The sequence below is a fragment of the Elephas maximus genome, chromosome 16 (assembly GCF_024166365.1).
Source record: "Elephas maximus indicus isolate mEleMax1 chromosome 16, mEleMax1 primary haplotype, whole genome shotgun sequence".
NCBI classification, from domain to species: domain Eukaryota; kingdom Metazoa; phylum Chordata; class Mammalia; order Proboscidea; family Elephantidae; genus Elephas; species Elephas maximus.
Genome location: NC_064834.1, coordinates 58,279,900 through 58,301,602, shown reverse-complemented (window position 1 = coordinate 58,301,602; position 21,703 = coordinate 58,279,900). Strand labels below are relative to the sequence as shown.

The following is a 21,703-nucleotide window of genomic DNA, read 5'->3' as shown; positions in this document are numbered from 1 at the left end:
CTGAAAGCTGTCCAGCTTCATAGCAACATGTGTGTTTCCATTAGTAGACAGGTGGTGGCTATGCGTGAGGTACATTGGCCTGTAATTGGACCCAGGTCTACTGAATGGAAGGCAAACATACTACCACTGAACCACAGGGATTGCTATTTTATATAGCATGAACATTGCCCAGAAAAAAGTCAGGGTACCATTTATCAGGTTATCTGGTGAAAGCACTTTCCAAGTAAAGGGCATAGCAAGGCTAAAGTGGGTAGGGGGTTGGGAGGAGGCCAAAAAAGCAGGGGAATTAAGATCTAGGCATCTTATATTGCAGACCTATTAGATAGAAAAGTGCAGTGTGAAGTGGATATAACAAGCCTGGAGAACTGAAAAAAAAAAAAAAAAAAAGCTTCTTGGTTGAGGAGACCAGCTAGTGAGTACCTGAGAACAGGTCTGTTTGACTTCAAGGGATTGCTCTTTTCTGCTACGCTTTATGAGGCAGCCACTGATCACGAACAGAGTGACCCCACTTATTTTATCCATATTTCTAGCCTCGACAGGAGCCAATATGGACCAGGTAATAGAAGTACCTGCTTTTCCTTGAATTGTTGTGAGGGTTTCTGCTGACACTTTTCTTCAAATTGATTCTCCCCGTTGGTGCCTCTGCCCTTTCACTGTGTGTGAAGACAAGCCACACTGTGGTCTACACCATTTAAAACCTCAAACACTTTTACTTCATATTCCTTTTACTAGGAAATGTAAATTTGATTTTGTAAATACATCTTCTTTTCCTCCTGCGAATTGCTTCTTGTGTCATTTGAAGGAGGCAGCGAAGCATGGTATTGAGGTTGCAGGCTCAGGAGTGGCCCCTTCCAAGTTTGTGGCCTCAAGCAGGTTGGTTATACTTCTAAGCCCTCCTTATCTGCAATATGTGATTAATATCAATATCCGCTGGGTAGGATTCTGCACTTGAAGAGCGTAGATGGCATTGTAAGCACCCACTAAACCTTCGTTTTTATTATCTTATCTGTTAGCATTCTTCAGCATAATAGTCTGTTCAGCAATGGAATCTGGGTGCGGTTGTTACAGAAGCAGAAAGTAGACTCTTTAACTCTCAAATTCCAGTTCTTTTACTCTCTAATTCAGATCCCACAGAAAACTCCCATCACCTGTCTTTCAAAATATGAGAGAATAAATTCAGACACGTTTGAAAAAGGTAAAACGCCGAGTGTCTTCTCTTAGGAGAAAACTCAATTGAAGCAATTTTCAGTGATTGAGATTTGCCTTAAGGGCCTGCCTATGTTATGGCTTTTAGTAAATTGTAGGCAAAAAGCACCAAGAAAAATCAAGAAAAGAGTTATAAAGGGGATAACAGAAGCTGTGCTATATGGTTTGCTTATTATGTGCCAGTCATGCTATTAAGCATTTTTTATGGATTAATTCACTTAGTTTATGAATGATTCCGTGCTTATTATCCCATTTGATGGTATAAGATTCTAGCAGAGGAAATCCAATCGTTTATTTTATTTCTGCCACTCCTAGTGGAAATTCGCCATACTCTGTATTGATTCCTGCTTCAAGTGTGATGGAGCTTTGCCATCTCAGAGAGATCATAAGTTCTTAGAAGCAGGTGTCATGCCTCGGACATGGTTTACCCACCCCTCAGAGCAACTCATCTCATCTCTATGCATCTAATAAACACTTAAATGAAAGCATGTTCAACGAATGCTTAGAAGAGTAGATCCTTTCAGATGTTCTGAGAGTCACTATTTAAGATACTGTTCTTAAAAGGGTAAGGGAAGGATTAAGGATCAAAAGCAAAAGCAGGCGAGCCTGGATGGAAACACTTGCATATTCATTTTCCCGGACTGCTTCCTCTAGCACAATGTTAAGTGTTGACAGAAGCCCTGTTTTTCATCTGTGATAAGTCAACCTGTAAACAAAGTCTGAAGAAAAAATAATGCTTGCTTTGGGGTGTTTAAAAAAAAATGGTACATGTTGAGAATTAAAAAAATTTTTTTTTTTTATGTTGTATCAAGGAGCTGTGGTGGCACAGTGGTTAAGCACTAGGCTGCTAACTGAAAGGTTGGCGGTTCGAACTCAGCAGTTGCTCCTCAGGAGAACGATGTTATTGTCTGCTTCCGTAAAGATTAGAGCCTTAAAAACCCCACAAGGCAGTTCTACTCTGTGCTACAGAGTCTCCATGGGTTGGAATCGATTCAACAGCAGTGGGTTTGGTTTCTGGATATTACATCTTAAACATGTCTATCTATGAAGCATATTTTTAAAAATATCACTTCCTTATTTTTTTTTTTTAACAGTCACTTTATGGTTAGCATACTCTGGCGCGTCTGTTTGCAAATTTATTTTTTAAAAATATCTTTATTAGTTCCCGTTTCTTTTAAAGTCAAGATCCATATCTTTTGTTGTCATTGTTGTTTATGTTGTATTTCCCTAAGTATGTTGCTCAGAACAGTAATTTCATTAGACTCCCCTCAAGAATGGAAATATACTTGGAAAATACTGCATGAAATAGACGTTTAAGAGTTTCACATTTAGAATATTAAAATCCATGAAAAGCTCTAAGTAAAGGAACATTAAATTTGACCAAATCAGCTCTGACCTTGGAAAACACCCACCGCCATACCCAGGGATGATAATTAAAATATTTAACAACCAGTATACTGGCTCACCAGCCAGCCCACTGCTCTCCCTGTCTGCTCTCCCCTGTTGCCCAGGTGTCTAGGCGACTTCAATTCTCATAATTCAACATGTGAGGATACCTGGATGATCTGTTAGCTGTGAAGTGGAGAATGCATATGGGCACTGGGAATTTTTTTCCAGGGTGCAGTGCTACTCTCTAGGTCCCTGTCTTCCCCACTGAGGCTCAGGCTGATTGGCATATGCACTGATCAATCAGAACAGATGTTGGTCTTAGCATTGGAGCAAGTTTCTTGGGGACCCCTGCTGTGCCAGCCCTCCATCTTTTGGTTGCAGAGATCTAGGAGGTCTTCAAGGGAGAGGCCATGGTGGTGAGGGTGGGAAGAGCAGCCACTCAAGGAATTTGGGACTGTGATTACTTACCAATTGGTTTACAAGTATTTTCACGCCCAGTATTGCTATACCATTGTAGCGGTATATGTCAGTTGATTGTCAGTTCTGCACATGACACCTCTTCACACTCTAACTCCAATATGGGCTTATCTACTCTTATGGCACCCTTGGAGAATCACTAGTCTATACCATTTGGACATGTAAAAGTGCACAATTTTTTTCTTTCTATCCAATATATTACAATGCCATAATGTTTAACCCTTTACATCTGCTGTAATTGAGTATTATCTCAGGAAGTTTTGGTTTAGTTTTTGATCTTTCAAAACCAGGGGGCCAGAGATGGCACAAAAATAATGACACATACCTTGAGGGAGCTGGATTAGTGGATAGGTGGTTTTATAATAAGAGAAAAGTGCCCAATAACATAATATAATCTCTCCTAAAGGAAAACTGCTAATGTAAATCTGAACTAGTCACTCCATTATCACCTTGTCACACTGGGATTTCAGTTATACACACACACACACACACACACACACACACACACACACACAAGGATAATTCCACATAGAATCCCTAAAGAATCATCTTCATTTGCCTTTGTAGAGTATGTTTTTTGAATACAAAAATATTCATTGAATAGCTCAGAGATCCAGTTAATAAGAGTTAAAAGAAACTCATTATCACAGTCTCCATAGCTTGGTTCCTGCTTCCCTAGCCTCCATTCCCATTATTGCACTAGGAAAATCGAACTATTATCTCATGGACAATGTAGTCCTACTTATTTCCACCTTTCCCTAGGCAAAATTTATTAATGGAGTATTTATACATTTCACCCTATTCCCATCCCCCAAAGATAAATTTTGCATCTTCTTGTGTGGTTTTCAACCTTTTAATTATTGTCTAGAAAAACAAATAGAATAAGCTACACAATAAAAGGAGTCAGACACGCTTGTGAAATTTTAGAGACAAATACTGTTCTTGTTGTTACTTGCTATTGAGTCAATTCCAATTTGTGGTGACTCCGTGTGTGCAGAGTAGAATTGTTAGATAGAGGAGAACGTTGACCCAGAAAGGCCAGGTTAAGAGTAGGGAAAATATCAAACACCAAAAGTAGACTAGGTGTCTTAGTCATCTAGTGCTGCTATAACAAATACCACAAGTGGATGGCTTTAACAAAGAGAAATTTGTTCTGTCACAGTTGAGGAGGCTAGAAGTTTGAATCAGGGTGCTGGTTCCAGGAGAAGGCTTTCTCTCTGTCCTTTTCATCAATCTTCCCTGGTTGAGGAGGTTCTCAGCACAGGGACCCCAGGTCCAAAGGATGTGCTATTCTCCTGGCTCTTGTTTCTTGGTGGCATGAGGTCCCCATGCCCCCTGCTGGCTTCTCTCTTTTATACCTCAAAAGAGATTGACTTAAAATAAAACCTAATCTTGTAGATTGAGTCCTGCCTCATTAATGCAACTGCCTCTAATCCTGCCTCGTTAACTTTGTAGAGGTAGGATTTACGATGCATAGGAAAATCATGTCAGATGACAAAAGGATTGGACAGTCACTCAGTACAGGCAATCATGGCCTAGCCAAGTTGACACATATTTTGGGGTGCCACAATTCAGTCCATGACACTGGTTGAGGAAAGGTGTCAGATGTTTCTTAGAGCATAGGAATAAATATCCTCATGTCAGCCGTGAGTTGGAAGAGACAATAATGGATATGGAAGGCGGATTTTGAGAAGTTTTGGTTCATGAGTACGCTTTCCTGTGAAATAGTTTTGGAATGCTTTTCAAATATTCCTGGTTATCGAGCTGAGGCTTGTTTGAGTAGTTCAGAGACTGGTCCTGAAGAAAGCCAATAATTTTTTTGGGTTACACAGGTACCTTTTGGTCCAAGATGTTTTTCCTACCTCCCTTTTGTAAAATCCTATCCATTTTCCAAGCCCTTACGTCTTCCAGGATTCCTTAAATAATACACTAATCTCCTGGGATTTGTAATGTCGTCTACATTGTTTAAAGTATTGACTCTGGTAGTTATCATGTACTGATTTAACGTCAGTATTTATTTCAGGAAAGAATATTTTGAATCCCTAGCCATAACAAATTCTTAATTCCAGAACCACAGATTGCACATCTTTCTTGCTGCAGTGTAGCATCTTAATGAATGCTAGTGAGGTTGTTAACATAAACTTTTTATATTTGGTTTTTATGACCTGTGGGTATTTGTATCTTTTTCAGTATCAGAAAAGAATTTAAATGATTATATTATTGCATGTATTTTCTAATTAGACCAACTTTTTTTTCAAAGCATTATAATTCACATCTCCATCATTGCATTTAACACATTGTAACTGTGTGGATGTTTCTGTCTCTCTCAAACAAAACTGTTAGATTCTTGAGATTAGAGGTTATGCAAAGTGATAGATCATTGTGAGTAGGGCTTATATGTTGTATCCCATTATTTAACACAGTACCTAGTATATTTTAGGAGCTGTATAAATTTGAATGAATAAATGACTGGCTTGAATTGGGCTCTCCTACATGACAAAAGAAATTTCGTGTCTCTCTTCTTTAAGTATTAAAAAACCAAGCTGTTAGTATACTTGTCACGGATTGAATTGTGTGTCTCAAAAATGTGTATCAACTTGGTTAGGCCATGATTCTCAGTATTGTATGGTTGTCCTCCGTTTTGTGGTTGTAATTTTATGTTGAGAGGATTAGGGTGGGATTGGAACACCACCGATACTCAGGTCACCTCCTTGATCCAAGGTAAAAGGAGTTTCCCTGGGGTGTGGCCTGCGCCACCTTTTATCTCTCAAGAGATAAAAGGAAAAGGAAGTGAGCAGAGAGTTGGGGACCTTATACTATCAAGAAAGCAGCACAGGGAGCAGAGCACGTCGTTTGGACCCAGGGCCGCTGTGCCTGAGAAGCTCCTCGACCATGGGAAGATTGAGGACAAGGACCTTTCTCCAGAGCCGACAGAGAGAGAAAGCCTTCCCCTGGAGCTGACGTCCTGAATTTGGACTTGTAACCTACTCAACTGTGAGAAAATAAATTTACCCTTGTTAAAGCCATCCACTTGTGGTATTTCTTTTATGGCAGCACTAGGTGACTAAGACAATACTGAAAGAAGCACATGGCTAATAAGGCCAGTGTACCTGGATTCAGATTCCAACTGGCCCACTTATCAGCTGTGTGACTTTAACAGGTCATTTAACATCTCTCACCTATTCCCTACTATATATGGCTGTAATGATCTAATAAGATGATGATCCTGAAATACATAGCAGATGTTCATAGAGAAGGCGATTAAAACCTGTTTATTCAGTTACTGACTGGTGGCTAGATAAAGAGGAGAGAATCTGCAGGAACAACAAAGGGAGTTCCAAGGTAACGTCCTCACAACTCTGGGTTGGTGGAAAAGGCCAATGAGTAAGATTGTGAAATTTCACTTATTAAGACATTTTCTTAATTTTAAATGCAGGCATGCACCAAATAACATCTGTTCAGGTAATGTCTGATTGCATACACATCCATGTTTCCATAACATTATAATAGCGTTCAGAAATTCCGATTGGATAACGAGTAACAGACATAACCGCACATAGCAAATGCAACAGCTTCCGACACACAACATGTGTATCTCATGCCTCTTCTACACAAAGTGATGGCACTGCCAGGTGTATAATGAAACAGAACATATATAGCCTATAATACGTATGTCTTGATAGTCGTAATAAAACTCTGTGTTACTGGCTTATGTATGTTCTGTACTGTACTTTTTATCATTATTTTAATGTGAACTTTCCCTACTTACAAATAAAAAGTTTACCGTGTAACAGTGTATGCTTCGACTCGTAGGCAGCAGCATCCAATCCCATGTTTGCACAGCATCCGAATCATATAATGTCCTATTTCACAGAACATATCGTGGATGTTAAGTGATGCATGACTATAATAGGAAAAGACTGAATGACCTTTGAAGAGACTGACCTACCATATATTCTGTGACTCATGGAAGAAAACACAATTTGTAGATAAATCAGGAGAACCTTCTTTTTCACTGTGATAAAGCTAAAGTTTGGAGATGTCGAATCCAACTAAAAACACTTTATTTCTTTGGTCAAATCCTAGGGACACCCTCATCTCTTAATCTTTTAAAATTAACTACATTCTTTATGCAGTGTGCATACATTAAGGAGCAGTAAAGTGATGGAGTTTTAATTTTTACCAATTCAATTTAAATGCAAATGTTAACCACTCAAACGATGCTACTGTGTACATAATTAAGCATCATTATATACTACATGAATCATTCAGAAACCTCCAGAGAGCCATTCTGCTATGTAAAACATGCATTATCCGGACAAGCAGCCAAATGACGTATACTTCTGTCCTCATTAATGCTCCTTTTGAATTATAGGTCAACCGATTATGGGACAACCTATGAGAAGCTGAATGATAAAGTTGGGTTGAAGACAATTCTGAGCTATCTGTACGTGTGTCCTACCAACAAGCGAAAGGTAAGAAGTGTATAGTCAGAATGCTACTTATTCATGATTCTGTCTTAGTTGGCTAACCTCTTTAAAAAAAAAAAAAAAAAAACCTCTTAAGCTACCTAAAATTCATTACAGTTAAGCTGGAATTAGAGACATAAAGATGACTTGATGGATGTTAAGGTGAGAAAAAAGTCTGACACATCATAGTTTTCAGATCAGCAGCTGTGAATGTAGGAGGGCAAGGGGTAGGTGGATCATTACCATTCCTGAAAGGCAGCTACAGCGATGAGTTTTGTTGAGTGGATGCTGCTGTCTCTTTCATAATAGCTCTGACCAATCAGTCACAGGAATCAGAGGAACATTGATAAGGCAGCAGAAAAGATGGACCTTCTGTCAGATTCCTCCTTGAGTCCCCCAAGCTCCCCTGACATTGAGTAAATAGTTTAACTACAGTTAAAGTGAATGCAGTGACCTGGGGCAAGTTGGAGTTTTCATTCTAGTGTTCGTTCAGCCTGGACACAAATATCAGGTAGAGACACCACATTTGGCAGAAGATGACGGTTCCTTGGAAAGAGTGTATGATTGGTACCTCTTGAGAATGGATCTTAGCTGGAAGGGGCCCTGGAGGTCACCTTTACAAACACCCTAATTTTCCATATAAGCAAACTAAGGTTCAGAGAAAAGAGATGGTTTACTCACATCCCATCACAGAGTTATGGGCACAGTTGGCACTAAAATCCAGGAGTCTTTGTTGGCAGCCAGTACAGTTTACACCAGATCGTACTGCTGCTATTAGGAAAGCTTATCTACTCTTCAGAGAAATTATTTTCCAAGAAGAAAAACGTTTGCTTTATATGAGAAAGACCTATTTTTTTTCAGGTGGAAAGTGGTACTACATCCTTCCGTTTGTTTATAAGCTTGAATTATCAAATTCTGAGCTCTGACTTATTATTTCAAAGTATAACCTGGGTTACATGAACTAAACATATCCATCAAGAAATAGAAAAGCACTGTTCATTAGTATGCCCCTTGCAGTATTCTGTTTTGATGGTAACACCAGTATCTAGATTCTTATCTTAGATCTGGGTAGGTTATTCATTTCCTCACCTGGAACTGCAGAAGATGGACTTAAACATCTCTAAAGCAGTCATCCTCAACTCTGGCTGTACATCAACAGCACTTGGTGGTCCCTAAATGCGTGTGCCCTGGCCCTATCCCTGTTGCTCTGGAGAAAAGCTCTAGTGACTGTATCTGGAGAAAATGCCCCAGATTTTTTTTTTTTTTTAATATGTGCATCTAGATTAATAGCCACTGCAGTTAAATGTAATGTTCCCTCTGGCTCTAAACATTTCAAGTTCTCCAATAGAATCAGCATAACTTATCAGTTCGGCGTGGACTCTGGAGGCAGTTGGCTAGAATGAAAAACCCAGCCATGCACTTGTATAACTATGGTGATTTACTTAATCTCTCCAAGTACTATGTCATCACATTTAAAATGGGGATAATTATAGTACCTACCTCATCAGGGAAGTTGTAAGGATTACATGAAATATAGCACTTCAAGTGCTTAGCACAAAATAGAAAAGGCTCAGTCAATGTTTTCTCTCCTCTACATTTATCTCCTTTTCTTGTCTTTCTCCTCCTCCTTCATATAATTATTGGAAGTAATAACAGTGATTATCCTCTGTAAATGGCAGTATCTGTGATGATGAAAATGGTCCTCTAAGTTGTATGATACCAAAGCCACTAACCACTTGTGGCTATTAAGCATTTGGAATATGGCTCATGTGACTGAGAAACTGCATCTTAAATTTTATTTAATTTTAGTGTGGATTTAAATAGCCACATGGGGCTAGTGGCCATAGTACTGGACAGGAGAGTTCCATAATGCCAACCTCAAGTTTAGAGCTATATCCTGAACATTCTTGTCTTCCCTTTACTGGCTGCTTATGAGTCTATCATCAACAATTATATCTAAACGATTATGATCTCTAATGATCCAAATTGAGGCACTGAATTTATATTCTTTATTTTTACAATGAAATTTCATTATATTTGCTGGGTTTGGATAGATTTTTGTAATCCCTACCAATTTTTTAGAACTATTTAACAATAAACCGTATATTAGGCAATGTGCTATGCACTGTAGGACACAAAGAGCAATAAGCCAATGTCCCACCCTGAAATGTCCTGCATTCTTGTAGGAAATGCAATATAACTATTCGTAATCGAAAATCCCTCAACTAAGATTTAGGAATGCAAGTTCCTGTGTTGACTCTGCTTCTATCTAGCAGGTGACCTTGGGTGAGTCATTTAAGATTTCCAAACCTAGTATTCCCCATTTGTAAAGTGACATAGGCAAAAAAAAAAAAAAAAAAAGGCATTTACATGCTAAAATAACATCAATAATAATAATAAGATGCTAGGTGTTGACTGTAAGTGAAGGCTTTCCTGTAGCTGCAGAATAGCGCGATGATGGTCTGGAGACTTGAAGGTTGTTTTCAGGAGCTAGACATGAAGGATAAGGCTCTCAAGTCTAGATGTAGCTCCTAAGATTGGCAGCAATGATTAGATGGAATACAGCAAAGAGCCCTGCCAGAGAATCCACTCAGTTCAGTTGAGTAGATTCTGAGTGATGGCAACCCTATGTGTGTAGAGTAGAACTGCTCCATAAGGTTTTCAAGGCTGTGACCTTTTGGAAGGCAGATCGCCAGGCCTGTCTTCTAGGCTCAGCTGGGTGTATTTGAATCACCAACCTTTCATCTAGAAGTCAAGTGCTTAACCCTTTGCACCACGTTTATCAGGCTGTATGATTATCTGTAGGACTTTAAGAAAGACATTTAGCCAAGTGCAGTTAGCTGATCTTAAGGCTTGGCAGACCCTAGTTCCAGGAAAAGAGGAGTCACTACCCATGATTATGAGAGCATAGCTGACTCTGAGCCAGTTACTGTCATAGAAGCAGAGGTGGTCCTACACTGTTTAAATCACAATGTTTATGGGGGAACCTAAGCAAAAGGATCTTTTCCTCTACAGATAAATGAGGCCTTCAGGGTCACTTTCTGAGATGCTGATAGATTTAAGAAATATTGGAAGACGATGAAGGTCTTTACGATGGTGCAAAAATCCATAAAGTTGACATAGCAGTATATTTGTGTATAGTAGGTCAGTTTATCACCGTGAAGTATGTACTTTCCCCCGCAAAGGGACATACTTGAACCAAAGAGATACTACCTGCATAGCATTTTAAAGTGTGACTATATTTCCCTCAATCAATAAAATACTATCTAAAAAAGAAGAAGAAGAAAGAAAATAAAACTGTATAAATTACGCAGGACAAAGGCACTCATGTTCACTCCAGTTCTCCCAGGACTTGCTTGCTATCCTCCAGTGAAAAGGGCAGGCACCTTTAAAGCATTGTATTAATTCTTTCAGGACTCTAGAGTGTTTTCTTGCAAGTTAACATCTTTTGTACCAAATACTTCCCTCTGCTTCTCACATCATTGGGAACAACTGGGATAAAACTGACAACATGAGGGCAGCTGTCCTGCATTCCCCAGAAACCCCTCTGTGCCTCCCCCTTCTTACTGCTATTTTTACTGCATCATGAGGACAAGCACAGTTCTTCAGTCAACGTGTATCTGAGAGTGGGCATCATGCCCTGGCTTTGCAGGCAGCTTGTTAGGGGTATTAGTGAGATCAGAGTCCAGAACAAAGCAAGCCATTATTTACAGTTTAAGTTGATGATCATCCATTGGCAGGTTCTCTGCGAGCCTGCTGTAAATTATAGCAGCTTTCCTTGGATACGCCTGTTACGGTAAAAACTGTAATCTTATCATATGTCAGTCTGGGGAATCTTGAATAACTACGAGACATAGAAAGTCTGCTCTCAGGTATATCTTAACTCATTCATACTCTCTCTTTTGGAACAAACCCTACATCCGGCATCTGATGTATGAGTTAGGCCCAGAAGAACAAGGCTGAGTAGGCTCCAGTGCCAGAGGAAAGACAGGGTAGCTATCTGTCATCATGTCACCAGGGGAGAGCATTCCCACCACCTCCAGTTCATGATAAATCCCAAGACTCGTTGGTGTCAGCAGTGGTTTATTGGCTCCATACATACAGTCTGCTATGAGAAAAGACGATTTAACCTGTCCCTGAAAGAAACAGCTGGGATGGAGAGGGTGATGGGCAGAAGTAATACAAATGTAGGAAAGAAAAAAAAAAAAAAATCAATGCAGAAGTGTTGGTCTCACCCTTAAATTCTCACTGAATTTATTTGTATTCTGCCTACAAAGAAAACTTTATACTCTGTGTGCATCTATCAGCAATAGCTTCCCACATCGCCCTCCCAACCAGCCTGAGCTCTTCACCCTTCGCTAGGTGTTGTGTAACGTTTTCAAGGATTAAAGAATATAAAACCAAAGTGCAATTCATTGGGGAAAGAAAGAAAAACTGTGTTGTGTTTTAACTTGGAGCAGCCAGTTCATTCAGTAGTTACAACTCGGTGCTCTGCGCACCACATTCCCAGCCAAGAAGAAACCTAGAGAGTATTGTTCTCTGTGTTTCCTGTGCCCCCTTTACATCCCAGTTCCTTCTCATTTCTGTGTTATCACCACTTAATTAATGTCATTCCTGCTGAGACAGTCTTCCAAGACTTTCATCCTATAAATAGGACTCTAGCTCCTCACAGCACATTGATCATTCCTGTGGGTCTCTTGGTACGTGCCAACCTTAAACACTGTTTGTGTTTTCTCCAGATGTTTAGATTTAATTACTGTACTGTATGTGGCACTTTCTCAATAAGGGTTTGATTATTGACTCCTCACTTCTCTTTGTATCCTGGCTATGCTTAATTCCTTTGTCATTTCGTTGGGTGGTCTAGACCACATATGTGACTTTGGGGTCAAGGGAAGAGGTGTGGTTAATAGGGATCACCAACTTCTCTGAAGAAGATGTTTTGAATCGTTGAATCATAACCAAAAATATTTTGGGGATATTCAGATTCTACTGTTAAATCTAAAAATAAGGAAACTAAATCCTGGAGAGTTTAGTGATTTGCCTGAGGTATATGCAACTAGTAAAAGAAAAGCTACGATCATTAGGGCTTTAAAACACCCTTCAAACACCACCTGTCCCATAAAATCTCATCAGTTCCGCTAATGAGATTTTCTCATTCTCTTTCATCTCCAAGGCGTCTGTGTCTCTTTTAGGCACTTTTTTCTCACTTTGGATTCTAGTTGTTAGACCACATCTGAGTCCTTGGTGGTGTAGTTAAAGCACTTGGCTGCTAACCAGTAGGTTGGGGGTTCGAGTCCATCCTGAGGCACCTTAGAAGAAAGACCTACCTGGTAATCTATTTCCAAAAAAAAAAAAAACAAAAAAACAGCCATTGAAACCCTATGGAACACAGTTCTAATGTAATGCATATGAAGTCACCATAAGTTGGAGTCAACTCAGTGTTAACTGGTAGACCAAGTCTTATTTTCCTTTTAGAATATAAGCTCCTAGATGGCATAAAGTGCCTTGATCAGCTTTGTAATCCCTAACATGCCTAGCACAAGGTCTTAGTATACAGTAAGTGTTTAACACATGGCTGAGGGTGTTGGACTCCTAGGCTGGAACTTGAAAAGGGAGTCCTGTGAAACCAGCTTTGAGTCATTTATTTTCTCTAATTGCAAAAATTAATTCTTTCAAGTAAATAAACAAGGATAGTAAAAAAAAAAGTAAAAATAACCCCTGTAGGTTTCAGTCCTTTCTAGGCTATAATGTATAATTTTATTTTTTCTAGCCTGGAAGAACATGATTAATATTTAAAATGCCAGGACTTTGCATCACACTCACTCCACGTTATCTGGCAGGGCCAAGGGGAACTAGCGTATTGTATAATACATCAAAGGGGGTGCATGACATTTCCCTTGGCGGACACTCAACACTTGCTCATTCCACCCTAGCTCTTTTATCTGTCCCTTTGTACACAAGATCATCCATTTGCCTCTAATCTTTTAAAAAGAATGAGTGTTTTATTCACAAAGAAGTGAAATGCGTGAACTTGGAGACATAGTAGAAGTGGCATTTCCCAAAGTTCAATAAAAGTGACTTTTTTAGTGAACAAATGCTTGCTTCCCTACACTTAACCTGGGCAACAATGGCTAAAGGGGAAGATGTTCTGCTTTGATCCTTCCTAAGTACAGCTGAATGTTTATACTGTGTCAGGCCATCAAGTATGGTTTAGTTCTATTCCTGAACATTAAAAAAAAAAATCCAAGACAGCACTCCACATGTACATTTTTTTCAGGGTGATTTTCCAGCAGACATCCAAGCCCCTGGTTTTCAAACAAGCTACAGAATAAGTACAGAGTGTTCTGTTTGCAGCAGGGGCACAGTACCAGGAGCAGTGCCCACTAGGCAACCTCCTCCTTGCCCCAAGGTTGCCCTCGAGAATCCCTCTGCAACTCCTGGGCTCCTGATACCATACTTAGGGAAAGAAAAAGAAAGCCAAAAACCTGGTCTAGCCCATTCCCCTTTCTGGTTACTGAGCTACCATGTGTAACATGGTTGTTTCATTTGGTCAGGGAAACAGCTGTGTACCTGTACAGCTTTGTAGAAATCAGAGAACGTATCATAACATAGTACAGTCCACTATATAGCAGGTACCCAGTTGATTTTTATTAAATCTTATCTGTGCATCTCTGGTACTAATGCTGCCAAAAAAAAAAAAAAAAAAAACAGGTATTGCAGAGTCAGCCAATTAATTATGATCACTGCATAGATTCCAAAAACTAGTTACTTCTCCCTTGCATCTGTCTCTCCCCATCCCCAATGTATTCCAGTCTGCCTGAGTTCTCAGAACCTGTCAGGTTATACTATTTCATGCAGCATTAATTTGCTAAAATTTTGTTGTTGTTGTTGTTGTGGGAAGGAAGCTTCTTGCATAATTAAAATTACATATTTATTATTTCTCATTTGTAAGATGTGCCTATCGTATATAATAAGCATCTAGTACATTAAATATTAATTATGGCTTGCTGATTTGAAAAAAAAAACCAATAAGATATATCTATATGAAGACCATGTTTCTCTTCATACTGTATAAAGACATTGATGTTTTAATTTAGAGTTTTATTAGTTATATTTTAAAAACAAAGATGGCTAGCTAGTTACATAAAATAGATAGATAGGTGATAGATAGCTCTATAAATTGATTTTTCCTAAGTTTGGATAAGGCCTCCTAATTGAGTTCACGTGGTGGTTCTCTACCAAAAAAAAAAAAATAGAACTTTATCTTTTGACTTTGTTACTTTTTAAGAACAGCAGCAACAAAGGAAGTTAATCGACATAGAGGTGGCCTAAATTAGTCTCTGGAAGATATGAAGTAAGTTTGATCTGGAAACTGCATGTATCTTATCTTGTTGACTGTTTCACAGTGGTTGATTATCTAAGAGGCTGTCTTCTTAACCCTATTTGAGAAACAGATTATTTACTTACCTGTGTATATCTGTCTACATATTTATTTTTCCCTCATCATCAGTCTTTATTAGAGCTTGTATTCCCTGACATCTGGCTGGCCTAATGTTAAGTGTCCATCCGTTACCCTTTTATGAAGGTCAAATGCGTTCTTTTAGGTTGGTTCCTAGTTCTGCTCAGCTGTGGAAAATAGTCAGAGGTCTTTTCAACATTCTGGTCTGTTTGCTTCCAGCATACTCCCTGTGGTTTCTCAGAGGTTTCCATCATCCGGTGTTTGACGTACTGTATCTAGAACATTTGTTTCTAGTGAACAGCCCGTGCTGCTCTCATGATGGATGGAGATGAATGCTGGCTGCTACAAGAAATGTGCCATATTTACTACGGTGGGCATGTTTCACTTCAGTATATCAGACTTGCCCCAGGCTTTCTCTTGGTGCTGTCAGGAAAACAAAGTCAATGTCAATGAATCTTTAATAAAGCCACTTTTTCTTCCCTGGAGAAATTAAGAGATCACCACCAGCCTCAGGGGTTAAATAATTTCCAATTAAGCATTCGTTCTTCCGACCTGACCTTTGTGGACCAAATTGTCTTTTGATGGTTTTAATCTTCTTTCCCTCTAGGCATATACCTCCATCTTTTACTGGGTCCCTAACCTCTAATGGGGCCCTGGTAGCACAGTGGTTAAGAGCTCGGCTGCTAACCAAAAGGTTGGCAGTTCAAATCCACGAGCTGCACCTCGGAAACCCTGTGAAGCAGTTCTACTCTGTCCTATAGGGTTGCTGTGAGTAAGTATTGACTCAACAGCAATGGGTTTGGTTGGTCCTCTTTTTTTTTTAACCTCTGGTATATTTCTCATTTCAAAACCCTTCGTTCAAGTCAAGTACCATGATAAGTTTTGTGGAACAAAAAACTACAGCTTGTAGGCAAACAAGCTTGGCTTAGATCCTTATAGGTAGAAAGACTTGGCTGTATGGAATATACAGTTTGATGATGGGGAGAAACAGTCTCTGTTCTACTGATGCTTGGGGCTGTATGTGTTTATACCAAATGTTGCCATGATTGACAGCATCTGCCACCAGGAAATGAGCTTGTCTGTAGTGGAGAAAAAGACAATATAGATGAATCAAAAAAACAAAGACTAGAAAAAAAAAAAGAACCCTAAATACACAGCCTATCACAGATAAGAGATGGAAAGACATAGGAGGAAAGGCGTGGATTTTAACCAAGAGGGAAGATGGTAGAGGTGACTACATAGACTTTAACAGAATAGTGATGAGAGAAAGCTAACACAAAGAGCACAGTGAAAGGGTGAAAGAAAAAGATATAATAAAATCATAAATGTTTTCAGCAGTAGGAGTTTAAGCTCCTCTTGAGATCTCTCACAGAGAGGAGGGCTGATTTACCAGGAACTTATTAAGACTTTCTGAGGGAGTACCATTTACCCTTATCATCTGTTCTTCCTGAGTGGTTTCAAAGGGGTAAAAGATGTTGATGGCTGTGGCTGAAATTGGTTTTGCCAGGAAGGAAAACACAATTATGACTCAAGTGTGGGGGTGTGGCAGACCTAGAGCTAGGCTCCTCAGCTCCCCAGGGACAGATTCAAATACTATTGCTCGGGTGGAACTTAATGGACTTTTGTCCTTTTAATGCTGCCTCTCCTACCTAAAAAAAAAAAAATAATAATAATTTTTTTTTTCTCCTACCTACTCCTCCATCCCTCTGTGTGGTGGCCTCTTTCTTTTATTTATGTGTGTACCTGGTATCTTCAACACTCATCAGCTGTATCAACTGAACACCTATTTCCAGCCTCTAGAGAGCTACACTTTGCTGTAGAAAGATGGTCATGTGAATATTTACTTGGTGGAGTCATTAGTTGTGGTGTAATGTTAGTATGATGGACCCTGGAGTCAGATTGCCTGGCTTTAAATTCCAAGTACGCCACATACTAGTTGTGTGCCCTTAAACAAAACAAAATAAAAACTCATTGCCCTCAAGTTGATCCCGACTCGTAGCGACTCTATAGGACCCCATAGAGTTTCCAAGGAGCAGCTGGTGAATTCAAACGGCTGACCTTTTAATTAGTAGCTGTAGCTCTTTGCCACTGTATGTCCTTAGACAGGGCTTTATCTCTTGGTTTGTTTATTAACCTCTCCAAAATACAGTTTCCTCATCTCTAAAATAAAATATAAATGGTTGTAACAAATCAAATGAAGAGTGAAAATAAAGCAGAACATTGCCTGGGCACATAGAGAGTGCTCAATAAATGTTAGCCTCATTGTTATAATTATTATCTGTTTCAAATTATATGGCTATGCCTTATGCTGTCATTTATCAATTCAACCAAAATTTATCAAATGCCTATTTTGCGCCTTTTTTTTTTTTTAAGAATTAGGAAGGAGACTAGAGATACAAGACATTGTCCTTGCTCTTAAGGATTGTGCAGTCTTCTAGAGAAGATGAATGGATAAACAATCAATTATAGCAGAGCTATATGTATCATAATAGCTATGTACATAGAACTCAATCTTTGTGGACTCAAGCAAGCCTTTACAGAACAGCAAATATTTGTCGGAAGAGAAAATGAAAACTGTCTTTCAGCATGCGTACTGTGAGAAACAGGTGTTCAGAGAGTACAGTGCATAGCTTTGTGTGATATGGAAATAATTAAATGAATAAGCATACCTGTTTTGACTATTAAGACATGCTAATTCCATTAGATTTTAATGAACTAATTAGACCAAAAAAACAAAGTCTCCGTGACCTATTTGAATTACAATTTTTAACCTAATAAAGCAATTTATGTTCAGTTATTCTAAACTTTTTTCCTGTCTTCCTTGTGAAGTTAATAAATGGACGGTGGTGACATTATTAAGATTGAATTAATGGAAGTAAAATTTACCTTATTATAAATTTGATATATTCAGCATTTGCCTTTAGTAACTAATGGTCAGTCAGGGCTATTGATAGGATTGAGAGGTGCAATTTTAAGGAGAAATCAATTGACACCCATCTAATTGAATGCCTGGCTTGTGCCCAGTGCTTTGTAAGTACTATGGTGAATATAAAAAAGCTTGAACCTTGTGCATTGTCCTTATGGCGCTTACCATCCTCCTGCAAGGATGCAATTAAGGGACACTGCAAGAAAGATGATGGATTGCAAAGTACAGATGACAAAGGCCCTGAGAGTTTGGAGAAGACCATAGCCTGGAATAGTCAGGAAGGCAGCATGAGACAGCTTAAGTTGTCCAATGTAGCAGTCTGGTATGACATGGGTCATGACATTCACAACAGAAAAAAGATAATTTATTTGAATCAACATTTATGGAATGACAGGCAGTGGAGATACAAGTATGTCTAGCACAGGGCCCTGTCCTCAGAGGGCTCACAGATTGAAGGGAGAGGTATGTAGGTAGAAATGAACGTGGAGTTCACATTGGTACAGGCACTATACCTTTTCTTTCCAAAAATCTTAATCTTTTGATAATCCATATTATACATCCTGCTCTTCTGCACTCAAAAGTTTATGAAGTACTCTTTTGACAGATGATATATCTTAATTGTTGATTTAGAAAATATAAACCCATCGTCATCAAGTCGATTCTGACTAATGGTGACCCCAAGTATTAGAGTAGAACTGCTCCATGGGGTTTTCTTGGCAATAATCTTTATGGAAGCAGATTATTGGGCCTTTCCTTTGCAGTGCTGCTGGGTTGTTTCAAACTGCCAAACTTTAGGTTAGTAGATGTTGTTGGGTGCCATTGAGTCGATTTTGACTCGTAGTGATCCCACGTGACAGGGTACAACTTCCCACAGGATTATCTTGGCTGTTATCTTTGTGGAAACAGATCCCCAGGTCTTTGTTCCATGGCGATGATGGACTGAAACATGGCAGTAAGAGAAGCATTTGTGGGGGTTCGGGATGGTCCTCTGGTGTTCTGATGACTGGTAGTCCATCTCTTTCTTCACTGCTTTCTCAGTGAGCCCAAATTCTCTTGGAAGAGTGAATAGCTAGAAATTTTCAACAAATGCTTTCACCTTCAGCAAATTCACTTTTCACTGGGATCGTTGTAGTTGTTATTGGAAGCTAAATTCATTCAACTTGACTAAAACAATTACAGTGTTTGAATTTCAGAGGCTGTCCAGGATAAGAGCCCAACTTGTGCTGGGGAAAGAGATGTTGGATCTCAGGAAGGCACTTGTCTGATAATGGAAGCAGTCTACTTTTCCTTTGAATCTATTTTATGTGGCATATTTGTGTGTGGACACAAAACCCTTAGACTTTATTTATGCATTATTTCACCAGTAGATTTACATTTTTTCTCGACTGTCTAATGCTTTCTTTGTTCCTCAGACCCAAGTCCTTTGTGTTTCCATTTGGAAGTGCATTCCTGACATTTACAAACTCCCAGAGAAGACTCAGTCAGTTACCACCAGAGAATGCCCATTGTTCCAAGAGAGCTGACCTTTACCCCTAGGCACCAATTAAAATCCATTACTTCTTACCCCTGCAGTGCTTGTTGTATTCCTGGCTCCATGCCCAGTGTAACTGGTGAGATGCCTTCTTCCTTTGCCGCCTTGTTTTTCTTCCCAAAACGAAAGCGTGATCTACAAATGAAAATGTACACTGTCTTTGGAGGAAGAAGTGGCAGATCACCAGAATGAGCCATAGTTGTCAGTTAAATCACCTTTTATGTCGATGCAAAGGAAAAGCCTAAATAAATAATATTCAAAAATTGGGACACTGCCTGAAGGTTTATCCCAGACTCACAGATCAGCAAGCTCTCCAGTTACTCCACCATGGTGATTTGCTGCTAATTGCAAGGCTGTTCCGCTCCAGGCTTAGCTGGGCCTACTCTATGGCAAGCTGACAGAGAGACCAAATTCCCTGATGGTGGGAAATCAGGCACTGAGCCCTCTACCTGTCACATTATGTCAGAGGCCCCAGCACTCTGCTAGGATGGCAGCCTTTTAGGTAAACTTAAGCTCATTTCTATAGTCAAACTTGGGATCGGAACGTTAAGAACTAGAAACGATTTTTCTAGAATCACAGATGCTTATCTTTGGGAGATCAGTGTTTCTGATAGACCAGGAGCTTTAGGATGTGCTAGTTTAGGGAAACAAACATGGCAGTGTGGTCAAAGCTGTATCATCCCCTTTCTAACTCTTTCCACACTTTTCCTCTACTTCCCACAACTTCTGTTGTGCTGGGGGTATGAAGATACTGGCATTTTAATGGACTTTAAAGCTAAATTCTACCTACCCAGTTATTTTGGTAGAAACGGCCACAGTGTCAACATGACGACCAGGAACAAGTTTGCCTACGTTCAGATTGAGACAAGAAGTCCCAATTTGCTGAAAGTAAATGGAGCTTGAAGTTTCCCTTTCCTTGTTTGGTTTAATCGAAAGAAAGCAGTGTCCTCTTCTTATAGAAATAGCCTCTTCCTCCCACCTTCTCCCTGCTCTGCTGGTGCTAACAACGAAACTGAGAGAAGGCAATTAATTCCTTAATCTGCAGAGAAAAAGGTTTCTGCAGGTATATTGTGCTCTATTTTCCTCCCTCTTTACCATTTGAAATTTCATACACTTGTGGAGGTTATATTTGTATGAGGGCTTAAAATTTCCCAAGGGCTACAACATTTCGCTTTTCCCTCCCTGGTGGGCCTTGGGACCGACTGGGAGTATAACAAGGTGAACGCGAAGCCACCTGGCTCCCTGGAGATCCGTGTCAGCATTCCGTTACCCAGAAACCAATGGAAACTGGCTAAGCTCATATGATAAACCTCAGAAGATTATCAAACCCAAACCATTTGGCTCCATTTATTACAAATACAAAGTCTCGCCCATGGTTCATTATGTTCCTCCTATACAAACCCAACTCAGGGGAATTACAAAGAACTCTGAAATAAATACGTGGGAGAGAACAATGTTAAATTGGATATTACCTGTCTACAACTGCTTAGTTTGTTTCTTCTTTTATTTCTTTCCTTCCTTTCTTCTGGCCTCCCTTTCTCCCTCCCTTCTTCCCTCTCTTCCCCTTCTTCCCTCTCTTGCTCCCTTCCTCCCTCCCTTTCTCCTTCCTTCTTTCCTTCCTTCCCTTCTCCCTACTTTCTTCACAAAGGTCATTTATGTGATAGAGTGACAAGACCAACTTATGTAACAGTATATTTTCAAAGCAATTACAAAAATGTATATATGTGTAGGTATAATCATCTCATTCTTATAGTAATACTGTTAGGTGGGTAGGGGAGGTTTTCACATTGCTGTTTTATACCTGAAGCCAAGTTAGCGACTTATGGTCTTTAACTAGAACACAGGTCTTTGCATTACCAGTCCATTGTTCTTTAGTTCATAGTTTACCGTTTTCCAAATATTGCTCCAGTTTTTTTATTCTTTTCTTGTAATGTTACTTTTTACTAGTGTTCTTGGGGACCAAGTGCCAGCTCCTCTATACACTTTCAATAAATTTTATGCCTTAAATGTGGATTATATAATCTCAGATAAAATGCAAAGCACAGAGAAAATGTAAAAGCAAACCATATGTGCGTTTTAAGACTGCTTGTATAAAATCATTTTGCCTCCTGCTTATCATTTCATGATACCAGTCTTGACAGCTTTGCAAGATAAGCCTCATGCTTTAAAAATCTGCAAAGGACTCAGCATAGAGGGTCCCAAAGAAAGCTCACTTGAACCCCAGGCCCCAGTGCTGATGCTTAGGA

General features: G+C 39.4%; 1 protein-coding gene across 6 annotated transcripts in view; it reads left to right on the top strand.

Annotated features, from left to right (window-relative positions):
- The window catches only part of SORCS1 (sortilin related VPS10 domain containing receptor 1), a 571,683-nt gene that overhangs the window by 296,467 nt on the left and 253,513 nt on the right, over window positions 1-21,703 (top strand). For all 6 annotated transcript variants that reach the window (XM_049855014.1, XM_049855016.1, XM_049855012.1 and 3 more), the window contains exon 3: window positions 7,448-7,547. In XM_049855014.1, the coding sequence (XP_049710971.1) occupies window positions 7,448-7,547 (100 nt within the window). The remainder of the gene's footprint in view (window positions 1-7,447; window positions 7,548-21,703) is intronic.